Source organism: Podarcis liolepis, assembly GCF_965112155.1.
Source record: "Podarcis liolepis genome assembly, chromosome: 5".
Classification (NCBI taxonomy): Eukaryota; Metazoa; Chordata; class Lepidosauria; order Squamata; family Lacertidae; genus Podarcis; species Podarcis liolepis.
Window position 1 is genome coordinate 38126341 of NC_139556.1, and position 24611 is coordinate 38150951.

General features: G+C 42.1%; 1 protein-coding gene across 1 annotated transcript in view; it reads left to right on the top strand.

Moving 5' to 3' along the window:
* LOC310707868 (putative lysosomal acid lipase/cholesteryl ester hydrolase) overlaps positions 1-21831 on the top strand; it is a 34030-nt gene extending 12199 nt beyond the window's left edge. Inside the window, exons 8-20 of the mRNA XM_083505323.1 lie at positions 141-287; positions 556-627; positions 1391-1456; positions 8826-8878; positions 12685-12793; positions 14749-14842; positions 15654-15852; positions 16935-17044; positions 17621-17757; positions 18973-19119; positions 19836-19907; positions 20156-20221; positions 20833-21831. Coding sequence (XP_083361449.1) covers positions 141-287; positions 556-627; positions 1391-1456; positions 8826-8878; positions 12685-12793; positions 14749-14842; positions 15654-15852; positions 16935-17044; positions 17621-17757; positions 18973-19119; positions 19836-19907; positions 20156-20221; positions 20833-21060 — 1500 coding nt within the window. The 3' untranslated portion in view covers positions 21061-21831. The remainder of the gene's footprint in view (positions 1-140; positions 288-555; positions 628-1390; positions 1457-8825; positions 8879-12684; positions 12794-14748; positions 14843-15653; positions 15853-16934; positions 17045-17620; positions 17758-18972; positions 19120-19835; positions 19908-20155; positions 20222-20832) is intronic.
* Positions 21832-24611: the final 2780 nt, after the last annotated feature.

A 24611-nucleotide genomic window follows, 5' to 3' on the forward strand; every position in this document is an offset into this window, starting at 1 on the left:
AGGTAAATTGTATATGTATTTTTATTCATTGGATCTATGTTTAGATTTGTCACTTGGGCACATGAGTGTGATATGAGAAATATAAGTGCAAGAGAACAAAGACATAAATTTAAGTTCACAATTCTTTTAATGTTTCACAGGTTATATTTGGCACGAAAGAATTCCGCTTATTAAGTAGAAGTCTGAGAGCATTCGTTGCTAAGATTTGCAGCTACCAATTAATACAAAACCTTTGCGCCCAAAGCCTTTACCTTATAGGTGGCTTCAATAAGAACAGCTTAAATGTGGTATGTGTCTTTAATTATTTTCTTTCTCTTTTACCTCTGGTCCCTTGGCTTGTGGCTTCCCATTCTTAATCTCTTGACTACAGGTCTATTGATTGTGGTACTTTTTCATTCTGTCGTTTTTCTAAAAAGAGAAATATAAGGGTTGACTTGGATAGATTTCAAGGCCTCTTCTTAGCGTATGCACTGATTTTTGTTTCTCCCTCTGGTTGGCCCTTTTTCATTGTATCTGCCACATTAACAGTTTGCCTTTCTAAAATGTTTTTTTCAGAGCCGAGTTGATGTGTACCAGGCTCACTTTCCAGACTTTACTTCTGTAAAAAATATTGTACACTGGGGTCAGGTAACGTCTTTAAAGCAATGCGTACTTCTTTAAAAAATAATAATCAGCTGAGGTTGTGATTTTTATTCTAAATGTAGAAGCTCCTAAGATGTAATGAGAAAGAAGAGGCAGAGAAGCTGCATTTTGTGAGCAGGAGATCACCCATGGTTCTGAAGACACAAACCAATACAGTCGTACCTCTTGTTCCGTCAGTCTCCGGTTGCGTTTTTTCAGGATACGAACACTGCAAACCTGGAAGTGTATATTTCCGGGTTTCGCCATGCTCGCCTGTGCAGAAGCGTTCTGCACACCTTGCACGTGCATAGAAGCACTCTATTGTGCCGCGTGCGTGTACACGCAGAAGCGGCGCTCTAGTTGTGGACTTTTTGGGGTGTGAACGGCACCCCGGAACGGATCGAGTCCATAACTAGAGGTACCACTGTATTTATGGCAAACTGTTATTCTACAATTCAGGTCACATTGAAACAACTGAAAGTTTTCAACTGGTCTTCAGATTTGCCCTGACAATTATTGTCTTCTGTACTTTAGAGCTGGCATCATTCTCAGAGCTTGAAAAACTGCACCAGGCAAGCTTAATGCAACTTTCGGTATAATCAGGAAAAAAAATCAGTTCCAGCCATTAGAACTGGTCCGTTCAATTCAATTGTCACCCATCTTAAAAAACTCCACCTTCTTGGAGACGTGCAAATTAGCCTGTTGACTGCTTACGCAGCCTACCTAATGTTTTATAAATATAATGTCTGCTTTAATTTATTCCTTACAGGCAGCAAAAACAGGGGAACTGAAATATTTTGACTACGGCCGCAAGAACGAAGAAAAATACCATCAGGCAAGAATGTGCTTTGTTGTTGTTACATTAGTGTTGGTAAATGCATGGCACAAGTTTTTCCCCATCCCTGTACAATGGCATTGGAGGTTTCTGGCTGTACAGGCTGGACTTCTTGAGTGGAAAAAGGTGAATTGGAGATGCCTGGGATGATGGAGAAAACAACACCTAGCAGCTCTATAATATAGCTAGATGTTATCCTGGAGTGTTTGCTTTGAATATTTTGAATAATTGCCATATATATAATTGGCAGACGGAGAATTGGGAGTTCCTCCAGTTTTGGTTGATATTTAAGTTCCCTATTTTGCATTAATGAAGATATAAACACAGGAAGGTGATAGATGAGATCTGAAGGGCCCTGTATGAGAGGCTGGATAGAGAGGATCTTCCAGGGTGGCAGGCTAGGGGAAGAAGGGGAAGCTTCCAGGTGAGTGGAATAATGGGCATGATGCAATTGTAATAGACGGATTTATATTCACTTTCACTTTTCTTTTTATTTTCTTCCTTCTCTTTTTTTAAATCTTTTCTCTTCAGATTAGCTTGGCTTTTATTATATTTCATGTGGAGAACTTTCAATATGGGCGGGGTATAAATAATAATTAATATTTATTACTAAAAAAGAAAGCATAATATACAGGCAACTCCCCATTTATGTGTGCTCAAGGTATGTATGCACACGTGTGCATTGCTATGAACCCGGAAATGGCATGGAAAGGGGCAAAAACGGCCCTGAGAGAGCATGAAAATGGCACAAAACCAGAGTTTAGTAATCCCAGGAGCCCTTGCACCAATCTTTGAAGCCTGTGGGGAGTTGGAGTTTGAGCAAGGAGGTTTGGAGAGAGCGAATGTGGTGTTTGCAGGCTTTTGCAGTGCCGCAGAATGTAACCCCCACGGAAATGTGGAATTGACTGTATGGCATTCTTGCTACATACATGTCAGAATCCCTTACTCTTAATTCATCAAATTGTCAACACTGTAGCAAAACTACTGCAAAAGATGAGGTAAATATATAGATTTTCCCCCTTGTCAAACTGTCTTGGCTTCATTTCATATTCTCTACAACTTTCCCCTGAGGAAAAATATTTAAATTTAAATTTCTTTGGTAATTTCGAATGTTCATTTTAGATTTTACCAAACAAGGGGATTTGCCCAAAGTCCATTGCCCCTCCCCTATAGTTATGGTGCTTTTCTGTATTTGAATATATAATCTGCTGCATGTTTCCAAATTCTTTGAAACTTATTTTTCTCATTCTTCCTTTTATTCAAGTTTACAGTACTTGAAACATGTTCATTTATTTATTTGCTTTTGGCATTTATATACCGAGTGTCCCGTGGGCAGTTCACTAATTAAAGTCTGACAATGTTCCCTTCCAGAAAACTCCGCCATTTTATAAAATAGAAGCTATGACTGTGCCAACTGCCGTGTGGATTGGGGGGCAAGACTGGTTGTCTCGCCCAAAGGACAATGCAAAATTAATACCTCGAATTTCTAATCTCATTCACTACAAGTGCTTTCCTGACTGGAGCCACTTTAATTTCCTCTTTGGACTTGATGCACCTCAACGCCTTTATTCAGAAGTGATTGATATGATGAAGAGAAACCCAATAAAAACTTGGGATTTTTAGGGAGGCGGAAGACAGTTTTTTATTCCACTGGTTTTCAAAGAGTAATTCAAGTCATGTGCTGTTGTACTCCTATTGATTTTTATACAAAAATAGAACAAAGCACCTGGGTGGGAGAGTGTTCAAATCTTAATTGACTGCTGGTCCAATACACTTTATATTACAGGCACAATTTTCATTTTTAAGTTCAATCTGAACTGCAAAGTTCCCCAAAATGATGACATGTTGCACAACTTTTTTTTACTTTTACATTTCCCACAACATCTTAAAAAATTCTTCTGAACTCAATCTATAGTGGATATAGTCTGGGGGAAGGGGAAGGGAGGAAAGGATAGGCTTCTGAAAGGAAGCCTATATTCTCTCCAATTTGGGCGCCAAATTTCCTTCCCTACCCCAAAGGATTCTTATGCCAAAGCTAGTTATAAATGATCTCTTTCGTTTCTGTTATTCTTTATAATTATAGAAGACTGAATACATTACTGATACCTTCATATTGGATTTTTTATTTTTATTTTTTTAAATGCAGCTGTGCTGAACCAAAAGTGAGACTGTTCTGCAAGACTGGTAAATGCTATCTTGGTAGTTAAGATGACTCTGAGACTAATTGTTATTTGATACCAGAATGAGTTAATAGGCCTATCTGCTTTGAAGACTTAGTTTTGGTTCAGCTAGTTGGGAGAGTTCTCCTGCTGGCTGCCTGTCTGTCAGTCATTCTCTTATCTGAGATAGATGAGAGTTGAAAGGGAGCCTCTAAGCCATGGGTGAGTTACCATAAATTTCACTCTATAACACGCAGTTTTTCTCTCCTAAAAAGTAAGGGGAAATGTCTGTGCGTGTTATTGAGCGAATGTGTGGTCCCTGGAGCTGACTTGCCTGAGCGCAGGGACAAAAATAGGCAAAAATCAGGCAAAAATAAGATCGGGTGGGCGGGCGGGTGGAGGGAAGGCGGAAGCTGCTGCTTTCCTGCATTCTGCCTCAGGGTCTTACTGCCCACCCGCTTCTGTTGCTGCGTTTGCTCAAACTCAACAAAGAGCAGGGAATCCCCTGCCCTCCTGGCAAGCAGAGGGTTAAGGAAAGGATCGAGTCCTTCCTTCTAATTCTTTCCTAGTCACAATGCGTGCAGGCTCCAGCCCACCACCTCCTCCTCTCCGTGCTCTAGGGACTCGCAGGCAGCCGAAAAACATGCAGGTGGGAGAGAGAGAGAGAGGGCTGGCTTGGGTGGGGGGGGGGACTTTTGCCTTCCTTTCCTCCCCCCCACCCCGTTAAACCCCTCTCCTGCATTGTTAGCCAGCTGCTTCTCCGCACACCCCTCTTGTGCTCCTTGTCCCTTCTGTGTTTTTCCTTCCCTCCCCATTTAAAAAGTGGTGACAAAGCACGGATCCACATGGATCCTCAGGATTTTTGCATTGGGTCACCCCAGATTCACCATCAGATAACATAGCATGTCCATGGCTACAGCCTGCACCAAAAAAATCACGCACCCACTGTGGCCTGGTGCCACAATGGTGCAAAAACGTGGTTACGAAGCACGGATCCACAGGATCTTTGCACTGGGTCACCCCAAATTCACCATCAGATCACATAGCATGTCCATGGCTACAGCCTGCACCAAAAAAATCACGCACCCACTGTTGTCTGGGGCTGCAATGGTGCAAAAACGTGGTTACAAAGCACAGATCCACATGGATCCTCAGGATTTTTGCATTGGGTCACCCCAAATTCACCATCAGATCACATAGCATGTCCATGGCTACAACCTGCATCAAAAAAATCACGCACCCACTGTTGCCTAGGGTCGCAGTGGTGCAAAAACGTGGTTACAAAGCATGGATCCACATGGATCCTCAGGATTTTTGCATTAGGCTACTCCAAACTCACTGTCAGATCACATGTCTGTGGCCACAGCATGAACCACAAAAATCATACATCCACTGTTTCATTTAGAATCTTTTTTTTCTTGTTTTCCTCCTCTAAAAACTACGTGCGTGTTATGGTCTGGTGCGTGTTATAGAGCAAAAAATATGGTAATTAGGCTATTGATTCCAGCTTATGTAGCTTGCCTTGTGTATAAATAATGCTTAACATATTAGCACTGTTAGTACTTCATGGACAAGTCGTGAGGGCCTCTTGCTGCTGCTGTTCACCCTGTGTCTGTAAAGGCAGCGAGGCTCTGCAGGCTGTGTTACAAGTTTATGCTTCCATCTTACAATAAAGCATTAGAATTGATCGCTCTGGTGTTTTTGTCATCCTTCTTTGGTTATCCCTGCACCAAACCACTCTCAAGGGCCATCCTTGGGCCTTGCAGTTCAGAGCAGCAGGTAATGTTGAATTGGCTGTTAACTACCTATTAAATAATAATGATTGAAGTAAAATTATTTACAGAAATTTGACACGTTCAGACCCAATACAGGCCATGTTTAATACCTTGCCAGTATATAATTCAATCCCATCCACAGAATAGCAGCAGTCTAGAAGCCTCCTCATTGGAGCATGTGCTTCTTTTTGTTCCTTTATTCAGACATTATTTTGTTGATAGGTAATAAGGAGAGCAGGCTTGGAGGAAAACTAAGCAGGAGGGACTGGTTTTGCTAGCAAGAATATGTGTTCTTCCTGCACCTGCCTGTGAATCTTGCGTGGTTCATTCATGCCTTCAAGCCTGCCTGCCTGCCTGCCTGCTGGTTTGGAAGGTTTATTGGTAGTTCGTGTGCATGGTATTCTTTGATTGCTGTCTGAGTGAATAAAGCTGGTTCCTGAGTCTAGGGCTGTGGTTCCCAATGTGGGGCACATGCCCCACAGGGGAGCTATTTGATCTTAAGAGGGGCAATTTGAGAATGAGTTAAACCAAGTTAATGGCCTTTTACGCTTCCTCCACGTGAATAGGAGTTTACTTTTTGAAAAATAAGAATTATATGTTTGGGGGGGGGCAGGCATATGTTTAGAGAGGGTTAGGTGGGGCGTGGCCAAAAAAGGTTGGGAAACACTGTTCTAGGGCCTGGCTTTGCTCTAAGAGAGGGGCCAACATCAAGAGGGATCTGCATTATGGGTTGGAACATCGGGGGGGGGGCACAGGGCAGGGGTGACCCTTCTGTCTATCAGGAAATGGAATTGTAGGCCAGGCACTGTAAGAGACAGGCCTGTGACACTTAGCCAGGGTGAGACCTTGTGGGATGGGGAGATGGGTTTGGTGGGGTTCCCCCTCAATGGGGAATTGTGGGGAGGGTGTTTTTGCTGTGGAATTACTACCTTCTGCCCGACAGTGTGAGAAAATCATCACCATAAGATGTGCCTGCTACTAGGTCCTAGATTATTATCCGTGGCCCTCAACCCTCAACTGTACATTAGGACTTTGATGGCAAGATGTTATCAGTATACTGATGATGCTCAGCTCTGTTTCACCACAAAATCTGGCTCTGAAGATGCAAATCAGGTTCTGGACTAGTGCCTCGATGCAATGGTGGGATGGATGAGGGAAAGGTAAGCTGAATTTCAATTATGAGAGGACATCTGGGGATCTGGTGAACCTCAGGGTTATCCAGCTGGCTCTGGAGAACATATGTTCAAGCAGAGAGATCCCGCCCCCATTGCAGGGGAGAGCAATGACAACCACTAGGCGTACGGCCAAACCTCCCCTCAAACAACCCCTTTAATGGGAACCCTGGTATCGCCACCGCAAAGAGGAGGAGGGCGTGGGTCATGCAGGGGAATTCCTTTCTGGCCCTTCAACAGCGACCTTGACGTAGCAGCGCCCGCATACCTGTGGAAAAAAGGTTAACCTGGAAAAGAAGTCTTAACTGAGGGTGGGTAGGGTGGGAGAAGCTCTGGAGACAACTGACGATTCCCATGTAAGATCCTCCCTCTATTGTGTGGGCAGGTAGTCCCTCCCTTATCTGGCCTGGTTACCTTGGCAACGCTTCTCCAGGTGGGATTGGGCAAGTAAAGTGACTGATGTAGGCGGAGACCTCCAGGTATCCCACCTGGAAGAAGGTGAAGTCAAGCCTGTGCTAATGGTGCCGCATAGGGCCCAGGGGCTGGGTGCGACCACACAAAGGGTGCCCCCCATTTAATGTGGGGAGCAGTCATTGCCTGCAGACAGTCTCTGCAGCAGAGTGTAAATCAGCAATCCTTGAAGCTATCTGAGACCCAGGAAGAGGATTTTATGATGCTCTTTCCTCACTGAAGGCGAGGTTGCCATGGTAACACAGGACAGCTGAAATAGCTATAATAAATGCTGGGTCCCTAAATTTGGATGCTGAACTTGAACATAGTTTCCTTGGTTCTGTGGTGTTTCAGAAGTGAATTCTTACCACACAGACAACTTTCTCTACTATATGTTTTTAGCTTAGAGTAGAATGGTTTTTTTGAATTCTTTATTTCCAGTTTTTAACTCTGTCTTTTATTGCTCATTTTAATGTTAGTTTTGTGGGTTTTTTCTGGTAAATTATTACTATTATTCATTAGATTTATATACCACCCCTTCATCACAAGATCTCAGGGCGGTTCACTCACACATTCTATATACAGTGGTACCTCATGTTACACACACTTCAGGTTACAGACGCTTCAGGTTACAGACTCTGATAACCCAGAAGTAGTACCTCAGGTCAAGAACTTTGCTTCAGGATGAGAACAGAAATCGTGCAGCAGCGGTGCGGCGGCAGCAGGAGGCCCCATTAGCTAAAGTGGTGCTTCAGGTTAAGAACAGTTTCAGGTTAAGAACAGACCTCCAGAACGAATTAAGTTCTTAACCCGAGGTACCACTGTACAATAAAGCAATAGAATTTTTGTTTAAATAAATAAATACATACATAAAATGCAATGCACCCTGTCCACTGTATAGAAACAACACTTTTGAATTAAAGGATTTAGCCAACAAAGTTGTCCTGTTCACACAAAGACTTCTCCTTGTGCAATGGAGTTTCCTCTTCCTTTAGTTCCTCCCATGCTCCCCCAAATTTGTACTTGATCCCACCCTACTTTCCAGAGCAAATTTCAGGGGGGCCCAGGGATGCAAGGGAAGGGGGAAGAGAAACGCCTCTTCAAAGGCAGAATTCCTTGCAAAGATGAGGTTGCTTGGTTGGATACGTTAGTGAAATGGAAGAATAATTTAGATATCCTATCATAGCAGGTTGTTAAAGCCATGGCACTGGAATGATGAAACAAGCATTATGTATTAAACTGGTTATACCGGACTTTTTTATGAGAATACATAAAAATAATGAAAGCAAATTAACATCGTGGGAAACTATTTATATGAACTTTAGATGTGAGTATTTCGTTACATCTGTGCATGGAGAGTTGATTGGCCTTTTTCGGTCCTCATTTTGTCTTTTGGGACAATGAATTTTTTAAGGCATTGGAGATTTTTAGGATTCTGCTTCTCTTGTAGCTCCCCAGAGCTCAAATATTATAGTCAGTATATACTTTTAATGATTTGTATTTGTACTTGGATTTGGATTTGTTTTTGGCATCCGTCTGTCTTGGGAGACAATTTAAGAGCGCACTTTCAGGAGTGAAGTCCAACTGTTGGAGAGTTAAAGCAGCTGCTGTGGCTGTTACAGAGACAGATACAGAAGGTCGGCAATTCGAATCCCCACCACAGGGTTAGCTCCCATTGTTCTGATCTAAATCTGATCTGATGAATAAGTGCTGCTTCCATTTCATCATTTTTAATCCCACCACACCTGTTGTATAATGAAATGCTGCACTGCTACAATGACTTCTTGCTTCCTTGCAGTTTGTTACATTCTAGATCTTTTGCAACATTTATTCAAGGTCCCAGCTCCATCTGAGTACCAACGGCAGGTAAGCAAAGGGCTATTTTTTCAAAACAAAACACTGATCTTCTTAATTTGAGTATGGTGATATATTCTTTATCTTGCCATTTTTCAGATTGTACTCTTAATGAAAATATAACTGATTATTAAGTATCATAAGGCTCAATCCTGTAGATGTTGAATCTCAATGAACGAATAATGCTTAATATAATGTCATACATGTTTAAGCCCCAATGAAATTTGCAGGATTAAAGCACTTCACACTGTGAGATTTACAGTGGAATCCTATGCATGTCTCTACATAGAAGTAAGCTCCCTTGAGTTCAGTGGAGCTTGCTTCTAGGTAAGTGTATGTAGCATTGAATCTTTTTGCTTGCTAACCTGTACTCACCTGTAAGTCCCATTGAACACAGAAGGACTTACTATTGAGTACAAAATTTGCATGTACTTTTTTTAGACTGAGTAAGCAGCTGGATATACATTGTTTGGGCTTCCAGAAAAGAATATGGGGAAATTCTCATGCAATTTTGTATTTTTATAAATAAAATTAAGTAATCTTTAAAAAGCATTTCTATACCAGCCTCTCACAAAATATAAGGGCAATGTACAGCCACATAAAAACACTGAAAAGCAATAAAATGCAATCATTAAAATAATTCCTTATGCCTGTGTTGTTGTATGTTACACTGCAAAATGATAGGATCCTCTAGAAATATGTATTGGGGGAATAGATGAAGTCCCACAATTGGAGGATCTGAATGAATGTCCAATTGTGAAGTGCAAATATGATCATTGGATTCAGTCCTGCAAGAATTTGTACGGTGAACTTTTCCTCAGGCCGATTATCTTATTTTATAAATTGTGGGGTACATATTTGTTTTCTGGATGAAATTCAATATCTACAATTCACCCCATATTTGCCTTTATTCTAATGTTTCTATTAGTTGCCAAGCAACATTAAGAGATTTCAGATTATGGTGTCTCCACCATTAGGAACAACAGTGGACCTAGCTAGACATGGCATTAATTACATGAGGAACAATTGTAACATGGTTTTAAAAGTTTTGAAAGCAGGAAGTGGGTTGTCATTTGACACCACAACATCTTGGGAGGGGGTTTGAAGCCTTCCCAGTCAAAATCTTCCCTTTTGGCAATTGGCATCAACAAAGAAAATCCTTTTGGACATGAGAAGTGGCAGGAGATTGGTTACTGGTCTGGGAAATTCTACTATAAAAAATAGAAATAAAATAAAGTGGGGGTTTTTTTTTGGTGTCATGTACTAGGCAAGATTTTCCTCACATCCCATTGAAGAGATGCAGTTTGCATCATAATTTTGGGTACTATGTTTTCTCCTTACTGTTGTTCTCAGGAATGTGCAATTCTCTTATTAATTGGTGAAGTGATGGCAAATCAGTGGCACACAGAGCTGGAACTAACTTTTCCAAATTTCGGAATGTGAATTTTGTCTCACACCAAGTGTTGATACCAAAATTTGATTTTTGACAAGTTGAACAAAATAATTATTCACTTTATTACATTGTGTGCCCAGGTGGAGACCCCCCGACCCCAGGCGACACCCGGGGGAATAATGACACATGACATGTATTATGGGATTAAAATTGCCCACAACTTTATTAAACTTTTAGATGTGGGAAGACCTTGGCTTAGGCATTGGGCGTTTATCCCTCCCAGTCCCTGGGCGGGGATCTGGGGCACATCAGAGTTAACCAATCTATCTGGCGATTGGGCTGGCTCTGAATGACGTATGTTTACGCAGAGAGCCCGCCCCCATTTCACCGCAACACAGGGGAGTGTACTGACAACCTTTCAGCGTATGGCCAGTGACTCCTCTCAACACAGCCCATTTAATGGGGACCATGAATTTATTTAAGGCATTGGAGATTTTTAGGTTTCTGCTCCTCTTGTAGCTCTCCAGAGCCCAAATATTATAGTCAGTATATACATTTAATAATTTGTATTTGTACTTGGATTTGGATTTGTTTTTGGCATCCGTCTGTCTTGGGAGACAATTTAAGAGCACACTTTCAGGAGTGAAGTCAAACTGCTGGAGAGTTAAAGCACCTGCTGTGGCTGTAGAGAAAGATACAGGAGAGACATGTTTTCTCACAGGTAAGGCAAATGAAGGCGTCCGATTCTGTTGCAGCAGATGCACTGTGTTTTTTCTTCTTCTCTCTGTGCTTCTCTAATGGTCATTTTGTCATCTGGTCACTGCTGTGGATACATGGCATGACTGTCTGTCTCCAGGATTTGTAGGGGGCAGCTATTGCCTGGTTTATTTATTTATTTATAATAATATTTATTACTTTTCCAACAATTTAAACACACCCCCCCAAAAAAAGAAAGAAAAAAGAACAATACAATGCAGTACAAAAACACTACATAACACATTAAACTAACAAAACAAAACAAAAACAAATTAAAAGACATCAAACAATTTCAATATCTTATCTTTCATTCACTTATTTCAGTGACCTCCTCACACCTCCCTTTTTGTATTCCACTTCTGTTGATTGTTTCAGCAATTCCTTTCCATCTTCCTCTGCTTTCTATCCTATAATTATCTTAACAGATTCTAACCTTATTTTTCCCTTTAATACTCTATTGATCTATTTATACTTAATTCCTTATAACATTTCTACTAAAGCCATATAACTTCATTCCAACATTTTTCTAACATTCATTAATTTTACAATATTTCTGTAAATAGTCTTTAAACTTTTTCCAGTCTTCTTCCACCGACTCTTCTCCCTGGTCTCAGATTCTGCCAGTCATTTCCACCAATTCCATATAGTCCATCAACTTCATCTGCCATTCTTTCTGAGTGGGTAAATCTTGTGTCTTCCAATACTTTGCGATGAGTATTCTTGCTGCTGTTGTTGCATACATAAAAAAAGTTCTATCCTTCTTTGACACCAATTGGCCAGTTAGCTATTGCCTGGTTTAAAACACAAACCCTTTCTGTCATGTAAAACAGAAATAAAGATAATGGGGGAAATAAATATGGCTTTGTAAATGAAGATTTGGGCAATAGTTGTGTTACATGTGGTTATTACCAATAATGTGTTATATTTAATTAAGCCCTGAAGAAAATTCCCTTCTCTAACAAAGCAGAATGCACCTTAATATTCACTTCTCTGAAAAATGTGAGTTTAGGCAGTTCCTATTTCTCTGCTTTTCTGCAAAGTTTTCATTCTTCAGTTATTTGGAATAAAGGGCATTACTGTTATTTTGAATCCAGTGGAAAGTCAGTCACCTGCTGAACCTTAATTCTAACATGCGTAAGCATAAGCATTCATGGACTGAAACCCTTTCTTTATAGATTGGTAAATTTATACAGGGCATGCCGATTGGAAGGTCGGCGGTTCGAATCCCCGCAACAGAGTGAGCTCCCATTGTTCAGTCCCAGCTCTCACCAACCTAGCAGTTCGAAAGAACATCAAAGTGCAAGTAGATAAATAGATACCGCTCCAGCGAGAAGGTAAACGGCGTTTCCATCACTGCATCTTCACTCTCAATTAGATCATCCCCAAATGATTTTTTAAAAATTCCTTCACTTTCAGGAAACTATGTTGGGAAAACAGGAAATGTGGAAGTTTCCATGGGGGCAATTAAAATTTAAAAAGAAACGCATGCTCCCTGAGCAGAAGAGAGTAGAGCTCTAGGGGCTTGTGATCTGAGCAAGCTGCATCTGTGAATGAAGCCTAAGACTGCCATGTCACACGACTGGCTGGTGTTTAGCAGCTTTTCAACTAAAAAGTAGATCCATTTCATCACTAAAAGAAAAAAGGTTCTCTAAAATATTCCGTTTTTCAGGTGTTCCAGGATGTGGTTGCTGGTTATCATGATGGTTGTACAAGGCACTGTGAATCCAGTAGAATCCAAGAGCAAAACAGAAGTGAATCCTGAAGTATATATGAATATTGTAAGTTAAGCTCTTGAGACAAAGCAGCACAATAGCAGTGTTAGTGATGGTTTGCCCTGGTTCACACGTTTGGTAGGGATGCAGTGGTGGAAAGCGGGAGCAAATCTTCCTACATTGCAGGTGGCTGTCACAGTGAACTGGGCCATCTATATAAGTGCCTGACTATGTGAGCCCCCAATTAAACTGATTCTTTCTCTCTCTTTCATTGGGGAAAATTCACATATTTTGATTTAATAGGATCTGAAGGGCCCAGTTCATGGTGAAGCTATTCTGCTGCCTTCCCTGACCAAACAGGGAAACTTGGGCCATGTTATTTTTGTTCAGGAGTTCTGAAGAACTGTCAGCAATGTCCAATATGCATAAAATATAAAGTTTATACACACTGAAGTCTGCGAATGAAAACTTTTGCATAAGTTTTCTCTCTCTTCAAATTAGAGAGGCAAGAGAGGTTTGTCTCTAGGTAAATGTGGAGAGTGTTTAGGCTAAGTGATGACTCATTCTGAAAACCAAGCGATCTTTCATAGGAGGAAGGTCAAACTTGAGAACTCAGTGTCCATGCTGATGAACATGCAAATTGCTTAGCATCTATCTATGGGACCAGAGACAGGAAAGTTTATTGAACTGTATTAAAGACCCAAAAGAAGGCAGAACCACATTGATTGCTGGTTTAACAGCAATGTGCTGCTTTGCATTTTGTAATGTTTATTTGGAACTATTTCAAGATTGTTTCCAGTAAAGCTTTGGAACTCATTTTTTGTGTTGGAAAGCAAATTCATTGATACTCTGCACAAGGTCCATATCAGGGATTCCACTTTCCGCAACTCTAACAAACAGTGCTCATGCAATCATTCTCATAGCTCTTTGTTTCTTAGAAATGGCTGAGTCCTCCCAAAGACTTTCTACATCCAAATAGATTTCAGAATATGCTATGACAGAAGGCCTCTTCAAGTGTTTAGCCTGAGCATGCAAGTGCAAAATGTGTGCCTGAAGATGGTGCCGCAGCTCTCCACTTCTGGCTTCCCTGTGTTGAGCAGGTCTGAGTGGAACTTACTTACAACTGGCTTACCACCTTCCTTGCTATTTGGCACTCTGTGTTATCAGGGGTCACTTTTGTGAAGAAGCTTCTAAACATGTTTATCCAAGTCCCCCTGCTAGCCCCTTCTGACATGACAACCCCTCTGGAAGCACATGATTTGTTTCATTAGATATATATTGCTCTATACCTTAAAACGTTTCAGAGCAATTTCACTCTATAAGAAGCACCAGACCACAAGACGCACCTAGTTTTTGGAGGAGGAAAACAAGAAAAAAAATATTCTGAATCTCAGAAGCCAGAACAGCAAGAGGGATCGCTGCGCAGTGAAAGCTGCAATCCCTCTTGCTGTTCTGGCTTCTGGGATAGCTGTGACACACATTTCCCCTTACTTTTTAGGAGGGAAAAAGTGAGCCTTATAGAGCAAAAAAAATACGGTACACTGTACCTCATATTAAAACAAGATCTTTATTTTTTGAGCTATGACTCTCTGTTTGCTGCTCCTCATTTGCTGGTCTTCATTCACTTGGAAGATGCCTTCTCATGCCCCCCCCCCCCAATACGTGAATACAAAGAGTGGAAAAATATGCACAGTGGAACCTTGGTTCTTGAACAGCTTAGTTGGTGAACAAATCGGCCCCCGAACACCAAAAACCCGGAAATAAGTGCTCCGATTTTCGAACGTTTTTCAGAAGCCGAACGTCCGAGTGCAGGATGCTCTTGCAGCCAATCGGAAGCTGCACCTTGTTTTTTGAACGGTTTTGGGAGTCGAATGAACTTCTGGAACAGTTTAAGTTCGAGAACCAAAGTTCCACCGTATTTGTTCCCATGAACAATTCAACAGACCAAACTCGACTCATAGTAAAGTCAGGACAAAATTCATTTCGTCACACCAACGTTAGGGTTTTTCTAATCCCTGCAGAGTGAAAAAATCCGGTACTGGGGATATCCTTCTGAAGAATACGAAGTTATTACAAAGGATGGCTACTTCCTGAGCCTGAACAGAATTCCAGGAGGTAAACTTGAGGATGAAAGTCGATTGTAATAGAGGAAATAAAGGTTGCCTCTTTGCACAATAGCCTTCTTCTTTTCTCCTAAAAGAGCACAGTTTGGGCCAATAAGGAAAAAGCACCACCAATGTACAGTGCAACAACACTGTTACTGGCACAGACCTCCAGTCTCTACAACTGCCTCATCAGGGCAAGGCCTACCGAAAAGAGCTGCTGTGCTTATTAGACCTGGCACTCCTGAGCCGATCCTGTTTCTTCTAATAAAGCGTTAACGTCACTCCTTGTGATTAGTTGCTGGTTCCCTCTGGCTCCCTCCTGACAGTGCGCTTGGTACTGTCTTAAACAGGCAGCCCAGAGGACCAACAGTGCAGAACAGACTGACAGACAACTAGTTAGGATGCCCTCCTGTGAGCGATTGGCTAGAATGCTGATAAAGGTCATGAGACTATGCATTGTGTTTGATGCGCAATGCCAAATGAAACAACCATGTAATGCAGATGTGACTAAAACTACATCTGCAGTAATTTCCTCTTCTGTAAAGCTGCTAAAACTATTTATGAGATGGGGGAAAGCTGCTGAGGGCACTCTGATTTGGATCCAATAATTTTAGGGTGGATAATGCACGTATACCCCCCCCCTGCTGTCATACACAGTGCCAGTTGTCTTCCATTCCATGAAAAGAAAACCTAGCACTCTTTGAAACTAGCCTCCTCATTTCCATACAAAACATTTTAGCCACTGTACGCTGCACTCTTAGTAAGAGCATTATGAGTGGCATTATAGAGGTTTAAACTTCTGAAGCTTTTTCATTTTCCAGGCTTAAAGGCCACTATATTGCTGATTCATGGTTTGGACTTGGAAGGCAGTGACTGGATAGCAAATCCGCCTCACCAGAGCCTGGGTTTCATACTAGCAGATGCCGGATATGATGTCTGGATTGGAAACAACAGAGGAAACTCTTGGTCGAGAAGACACCAAAACCTTACCATTGAAGAAGAAGCATTTTGGGATTTCAGGTAAGTTCAGAAAAGACTGGAATTCAACACTCAGTGGACTGTTGCGTTTTTCTCCCTTTGAAGATCTCCCCTGTGTGAAATAACTCAACAAGGTATACTTGATGGTTTGTAAGTGTAATCAATATGAGATAAAGTTTAATAATTTTATATACCGGTATGTGCAAAATGTTTTTCAATAGTTCACAAGGACATAGGTAAAATTCCAGCATTGAACACACTCTGGAAATGAAAGAAAACTCAGCTCAGTGCATCTACACTGACTGGAAATACATCTCCAGAATTTTAGAGAAAGTATCCCAGAAATACCGTATTTTTCGCTCTATAACACGCACCCGACCATAACACGTACGTAGTTTTTAGAGGAGGAAAATCCGTAGGCATGCCACCCGTAGGCATTCCCTCCATAACACGCACAGACATTTCCCCTTACTTTTTAAGAGGAAAAAAGTGAGTGTTATGGTGCAAAAAATACGGTAATTGAGGGTGGCAGGGTTGATCCTAGGACATTGCAGGTGCTTGATTTCTTGGCCCTTCCCTGGAAAATTATGCGCACAGTTTTGGTCACAGTTTTGAGGGTGGGTTAATGAATATTGGGTCAAAGGTCAGAATAACCCCAGCTCCATCATGGCACTGTCTCAATCCAAGTTGCATCTCCCACAGGTGAAATTGAAGAAAGACTCCTGGTCCTGAATAGTTTGATCCTCAGCATATTTACTCAGAAGTAGTGATGGGTGAACTACTCTTGAATTGATTCAGAATTCGACTGAGCAAAAGAGCTTGACATCTTTTGGAGGGAATGCCCCTCTGAAAACTCTCACACTGCTAATTATGTCACTAGACATGTGATGTGGTCAGTGATGGTATAAATAGATACTTACCTTCTGGCAGACTTACTTCAGGATTGTAACCATAAACTGTTTTCATTCAGCCTGAAACCAAATGTTCTTGGAAAATATTCTCTTTCTACATATTTATCGGAATATCATTTAATCTTCTTACCTTCTCTTTGCTAAAGTAGCCAGTGCATGTGAGCAGAGCATAGCACACACATTTAATTATTATGGATGTCTCCTGATTTGCAGTTTTCATGAAATGGGCATCTATGACCTTCCTGCCACGACAGACTTTATTCTGCAGAAAACCGGACGGGATAAAATCTACTGTGGTGGCCATGCTCAGGGATCCACCGTAGGTATGTAAAGCATAAAGGTTGGCATTTAGCTGTGAAAAAGACATGTGTAGTCTGTGACTGTATTCTTTGCTCCCCCCCCCCACTCAGGGGCAGTAGAAATGCAGGGGAACACATGTCAGGAGTGTTTTATCCAAGAATCAGATTAGCTGAAAAGGCTGAGTGCTGAACTTCCTCCTGGCTGCTTGGAGAATGCAAATATTGGCCCTGTCATCACATTCGCTGTTGCACAACACACACCTATTGCATTGTTTTATCTACTTGTACTCTGAGACTCAAAATGACTTTCTGTGAAGAGGTCCAGCCATAAAGGTGGTTTGTACAGACTGTAGGGCCTTAGCAATGTTTCCAGTTTTGCCATTTACCTTCTTTCCATAACAGGTAGGTACACTCCAATCAACAGTACTAGGCTTCTAGATTCTAGAAAACTGCCCAATCTAATTCTATATACACACAGGCTGACAATTTAAATTACTGATTTGGTTAAAAGTTTTTGGCTGTAAATACTGATTTGCTTTGCACACCCTCCCCTCCCCATTAAAAGAATGCTAAATGGAATTTCTCATCTTTTCCTCCCAGCTTTTGTTGCATTTTCTGTAATCCCTCAAATGTCTGAAAAAATAAAGATGTTTTTTGCTATGGGGCCTGCATACACGCTCCACTTCAGTATAAGTCCCATTATACGAGTGCTGCGTATGCCCAACACATTGTTCAAGGTATGTGTAAAAGGGTCGTTTTCTTATTATCATGTAGGGTTTACAAGATCAGTAATGTCACGTGTTACGTTCTTATCCAAGTTTTATAGGAAAATAGAAATAAACAAGCAAGGCTAGCTTTTGTGGTGGGAAATAAAACCAATTCATTTACTTTTTGTCATAGATGCCATCCCTGGAGCATCGGGTGCCAAGGCACCCACAAAATGTTCTCTGTGGGTGCCCTGCCAGGCAACCCAATGTGCTGCATGCTGCGGTGGGTCGCTCTGTCATGCCCTCCCACGGCGGGGGCGATGTGTGACATCATGCGCATGTGCTGGGCACTATCAGTGTTGGGTGGAACCTGGTATTCCTGTTTGTTGTTTTCAATGTGAGTAGTTTTGTGACTAAAAGAGCTAAGAGGACACATCTCCCACTGTCTAGCTTACATAGCATCATACAATCATAGAGTTGGAAGGGACTTTCAGTGGTCATCTAGTCCAAACCACTGCAATGCAGGAGAGTCCACAACCTCCTGAGGGAGACTGTTCCAGTGTTGAACATGGGCAACTGCCTTCCATCCTGACTCCAAGGACCTTATCAGCCAATTGGCTGCTATCTTGTTCTTACCTGCTTATCTTAAAGTATGCCAATGACATATCTGATTGCCTCATCTCATCCTAGCTAAGATGTTATGTTGCCAGCAGGGCCCAAGAGTAGTTCCCCTCCCACATTCCTTTGAGCCAACTGGCTGTGAGAGGGTGATTGGCTAAATAACTCTTCAGCATTAAGATGCCTCGGGCCGTGTAGCCTAGCTCTAAACCCTTCATTGTCCACACTGAACCTGCCAGAAGAGGGAGCTAGCTCAGATTTCACTTTCTTACCCATCCACACGCAGGAGAATACATAGAATGAGTTCAGTCATCATCAAAGCATGGGTTATTTGTTGTGAGTTGCTTTGGAAGCCTTCCCAACTGAAAGCTGGCCTATAAATATAGCAGAATCATAGAGATAGAAGGGACCTTGAGTGTCACCAACCCAACCCCTGCAATGCAGGAATTAAGTAAATAAAATTAGTAATTATGTAAGTAATGCATTTGATCAAGTCAGGACAGCAAAATCTGTAATCCTGGTTAAAATTATAATATGCACAATATTCTTGTACGGATCAGAACACATCTGTTGCTGTATTAGGAAATATACTGGTTGACCATGTAAAGAATCTCTGGATTTTTACAGATTATATTTGGCACAAAAGAATTCTGCCTGCTGAGTCCCAAACTCAAAGAACTTTTGGCTCAAAAGTGCAGCTGCCAACCGGTTGATGTAATCTGCAAACAAGCTCTTTTACTTATCAGTGGATTCAACGAGAAAAATTTAAATGCGGTATTTATGTGTGCTTGATAAATATCCCTCCTACTATACACTTTTCTATTCACACTGCTCAAATAGGCTTAATTCAAGCAATAAAAATACCTAATATGAAAAGCATCAGGAAAACTCTCCAGCACGAATAATAAAATTGATTATTTTGGGTGCTTGATTTCAACGTAAAGAAGTTACAAAGTCGAGCTTGAGGTGTACAGATTTTAACTTGCTGGAAAATAAGACCACTTTCAAGAGTTTGTCTGACGTGGCTCCTGCAAAGTCAAAGGTTGGGTGTGTCACTGGCCTCTGAATCACTGTGAACTCCAAGTTAAGAAGGACTGATTTATGACTTCTTAAGGGGGTGCCAGTTACCTATCTATACATGCGTTCCTTGAGCCATCAGCAATACACTTGAGCAACTAATACAATAGCATGTGGCTGCTTTTGATCAGCACAACACTTATCCTTCCTTAGCTTATCCCAGGAAGCCATGCTACACATGCACACAAGACTATGTTTCCATACACACCAAAACTTTAAAGCTCATTCAAAGCAAGCACCAAAGGACCTGGGAGCTGTAGTTTAAGGGTGCTGGAAATTGCAGTTCTAGGGGGATGGTCTTTGTATGGTCTTTCAAAGCCTGGTATGCACACAGCTGCAGACACTGTTTCTTGCAGCTTGTGGTGCAAAAACCTATGAAGTGGAAGGAGATTTAAACGCACCTTTTCTTTCAGAGCCGAACTGATGTGTACACATCAATATTCCCGGATTATACTTCTGTGAAAAATTTAATCCACTGGAACCAGGTACAGTTAGGACAATGAAATACATCTGTTGTGTGTTCTCTACCTACAATATTGCAACATAATGATTTTTGTTTAAATACAAGGAAGCTGCATTTGAGTCCTGAGCCTGAGGTTATTACCTCTGATATAGAGCAATAATTGTGAAATACTCTTCTTAAATTGTTTCCTCTCCTGATAATCTCTGCTTTGATGTCTTGGCAGAAGCACACAGGCTCACACAGCTTTGGTGTTATGTTTCCTTTTTCTAGTCCGGTAGAACTGGGGAATTCAAATACTTCGATTATGGCCCCAAAAACATAGATAAATACAAACAGGTATGTATATTTTTGCTTGGATTGGATAAGGAGGACTAGGAAAGGTCTGGTTCCAGCAGTGGCGGAGGAAGCCAATCAGGCGCCTGGGGTGGCATGCGTGCCCTGCACCCAGTAGCAGGGCGATCCGGGGCAGGACACTCCACAGGGCCTCCGAGGAGTCTGCCTGCCTCCTCCCACTCAGCTGCCCTACAGCTGAGAGGGAGGCGGCGGGTGGACCGTTTGGGGCAGTGTGGAGCCTGCGGGCACCCAAGCCACCACGTCACTCCCAGGAGAGATGCTTGGCTCGGGCGCATTGCAGGCTCCGTGGTGAGTGCCACCCCTTCAGTGGTGACACCTGGGTCAGACCTCCCCCACCGTACCCCCCACCTTCCGCCCCAGGTTCCAGTGTCCTACATTATACACTTGTTCTAATTATCTCCATTTGCAACTTCCACCTCTGAAATTTTTCGACCAATTTTTTGACTGGTATAGTAATACTTCCACAAGGCTCTTGAGCTTCGCTGGGAGGGCACGGCTGGGAATCCCTTGAATCAGAGTTTAGAGATTCTAAAATTGTTTTAGATTACATCTTCATCTTGTAGTTTATTCTCATTTTTTTCTTCTTTTCACAGATGACTCCACCCTTCTACAAGATAGAAAAGATCGCAGTCCCAATTGCTATGTGGAGTGGAGGACAAGACTGGGTTTGCAGGCCAAAGGAATCTGCGCAGCTGCGGTCTCGAATCCCTCACCTTGTTTACCATAAGGAGTATCCAGACTGGGACCACTGGGACTTCATTTGGGGCATTGATGCTCATCAGCGGATGTACATGGAAATCCTTGATCTGATGCAGAAATAGCTGTGGGATTTCTCTTTTATTATGCAATGACTTTTCTTTAAAACTGTGGTCTTCCACTGACACTATAGCAGCATTAGAAACACCCATGCTGCTACAAGATTTAATCTCTGCAACAAAAACAAAAAACTCTACACTTGCACTATATAAAATCCTACTCAACAGGAAGAAATATGATTTAGAATTTGATAGACAAAAATGGAGTGAAGAGTTAGGGGTACAGATAACAAATGATATATGGGAGTCAAGTATAAAATCAACAGAAATAGTCTCTATGGATCTAAGGCTAAGACTTATTCAACAGAAAATAATATTCAGAGCCCACTGGACTCCAGCAAAACTATACCAAAACAAAAACAAACAAAAACACAAAAACAAACAAACAAGTGCAGACAACTGCTGGAGATGTGGGAGTAAAAATGAGAACTTAGTACATATGTTGATTAACTGCCCGATGATAAGATCATTTTGGTGCGAGGTGAGGATACTTCTAGCAAGAGTAATAAAAAGAAATTCTTATTTAGGGGAACTGAATCTAATTCTAAATTATATTCTGGAAATGTGGGAGATTTCATGGGGTCAAAAAAATTTGGATGTAGCATGCTATATTAGAAGCAAAAAAAACTTGTTTTGATGAATTGGAAGAGCCGCAAAAAGATTCAATTGAGCACACGGATTGATAATATGGACAGATTAGCTACATACGAACAAATTGCATGTTGATGCAAAATAAGAATATGAAATAAAATAAAAAAATATGAAGAAATCTGGAATGAATATGTAAGAGATAAGGCGAATAGTGGTGGGAAGTAGGGGGAGGAGAGAGAGGTGGGAAAATATTGTTAAAAAAGGTGTAGTCATAGGTATATCAGTGTATTCAAATCTGAATTGTTAAATTGTGTTGTCATTATGGTTTTTGCTGTATGTGTCTTTTGCGGTTGATGTTTGTATGAAAAAATGATTAAATAAATTTTAAAAGAGTAGTTTTCCATTTCCTCTAAAAGTTTTTGTGAGTTGGAAGCAGGAGAACAAGCTATACATCTATAAATCTAAATGTTGTGTTTCATAATGGACGCTCACCATTTCCCCAGTGGGCATCAGTTGCAGACCATCACATTCCACCTCCTTTCCAGCAGCCAGACCCACATGGTCACTGTCCGATATGGAATCCCCCTCCCCCAGCCATCACAGCTGTGGAGGTGTGGAGGCCTGGCCAGTGAACTGAGTTCCAACGAGTCAATCAGGGCCCAAGTTATGGGGGAATTCATTGCTGTTCAGCCAGGCATTGGCCACTGTCATGATCAGCACTTTGAACTGGGACTTGAATCAGCAGCCACTGCAGTTGTGCCAGTATTGGTGGTATATGCTCAAACCGTCTTGTTCTGGTGAGCATCTGGCCATTGCATTTTGCACCAGCTGAAGTTTCTGAATTGCCTTCAAAGGCAGCCCCACGTATAACACATTGCAGTAATCCAACCAAGAGGTTACCAGAGCCTAAGCCACAGAAGTTAGACTATCCCTGTCACCGCCTGTATTATTAATTCTTATATTATTATTATCATTGGTTACATGCCATTGGTATTCATGGTGGGTGGCTGTTTATTGTCATGCTGTGCACGCTCGTTCATGATCTCAAAACTGAGCACAAATTTGCTCACATTTTGGGATGCATGGAGCAGTGGGGTAGCATTGGAGGACAGAGACAGAACAGTAGGTAGGTGATCTTGCACCCCTGGCAGAACCGTCCAGATTACGCCCCCTAGCCATGGACAAATTACTGTATTTTTCGCCCTATAGGACGCACCCCCCCCCAAAATTTGAAGGGGAAATGTGTGTGCGTCCTATGGGGCGAATGCAAGCTTTCGCTGAAGGTGTGCACTGACCCCTCTCGCTCTCCAGGCTTCATGAAGCTATCCGTAAGCCTTGGGAGCCCGCAGGAGTTCCCGCCGGGCTCCCGAGGCTTGCGGATAGCAGCCAGTTCTGGGGGCTGGGGTCGGGGGAAGCTCAGGTTTCCGCCGCCACAGCCCTGCGCCTGGGGGGGGGGGAATAATTTTTTTTCATTATTTCCCCCACCACCAAAACTAGGTGCGCCCTATAGGGCGAAAAATACAGTAGCTCTTCTTTCCGCCTCTCCTCTAACCCCCTTCTACCCATTCAATTCACCCTCTATTAAAAAACATTTCTTATAAGGCAATAAAGGTAAAGGTACCCCTGCCCGTATGGGCCAGTCTTGACAGACTCTAGGGTTGTGCGCTCATCTCACTCTATAGGCTGGGAGCCAGCGCTCTCCGCAGACACTTCCGGGTCACGTGGCCAGCGTGACGAAGCTGCTCTGGCAAGCCAGAGCCGCGCACGGAAACGTCGTTTACCTTCCCGCTAGTAAGCGGTCCCTATTTATCTACTTGCACCCGGGGGTGCTTTCAAAGTGCTAGGTTGGCAGGCGCTGGGACCGAGCAACGGGAGCGCACCCCGCCGCGGGGATTTGAACCGCAGACCATGCGATCGGCAAGTCCTAGGCGCTGAGGTTTTACCCACAGCGCCACCCGCGTCCTACAGCGCCACCCGCATCCTTATGAGGCAACAATCAATATTTATATTTATGGACATATTTTTAGCCGATTTTGTGCCCCTCATCGCCTGCGCCCCTGGTGGGGGCCTACCTCACCACCCCTAGCTATGGCCCTGGACAGAGCTGTGTGTTTCATGCAGCCTACCTTGCACCCTCAAGCTCACCTCCTACCCTCATGTGTAGTGGAGGATATTGGCCTGTTGCCAGTTTGAAGGCTTTTGTATACAAAGGGGACCATCTTGTCTTTTGCTTCTGGTAGCAAAATGTGTTGGGCTAGCCCTGAAATTCATCAGCACTAGAAGGCTAGAGTATACTTTCCAGTTGACTTCTATATCAGTTATCAGCTTCTGAGAATCAGTCCACCAACAATGGGTATACTTACTGTCTTGCTCCATGAAACAGCAGGCTGGAAAGCTTACTTGTGAATTGATGGCCCATTTGAAGAAAGGTTAGGGAGCCTACCCACAAGGTGACACACACATTAGACCAGGCAAAGTATTATTTAAAAAATTATAAGTAGAGATTTAGAGCTCATTGGTGAGTACACAACTTCTTTTTTATGAAACAAGGACATATTGTTTTAATTTTCAGGTTTTAAATAAGTTACATTATAAGAATTTAGAGCGGAGTTTTTACAGGGTCTTGCATACTGCTGCATTGTGGAATTTATTTATTGCAAATTGAACCTGCATAGCAATATATAGTATGCTGCATGGTAAGTCCACCTTTTTATTAAGGTTTAATTGGAAAACCAGAAAGTTGTTATTTTATGTTAATTAGAAGCAACCTCCCCCATATTTTTAAGAAGGTCTAAGTCCATGCACAAGGAGAAGACTCTTCAAGGTCCAAACACATATGGGTAAACCATTTGGAATGCAGCTTCTTTCAACAATATGTTTCAAGGCTTTGGACAATAGCATCTGTGTTCATGTGAGCTAATACTTTGTATAGAAATGTTGCAAAGGCATAAAAGACTGAGTCATTA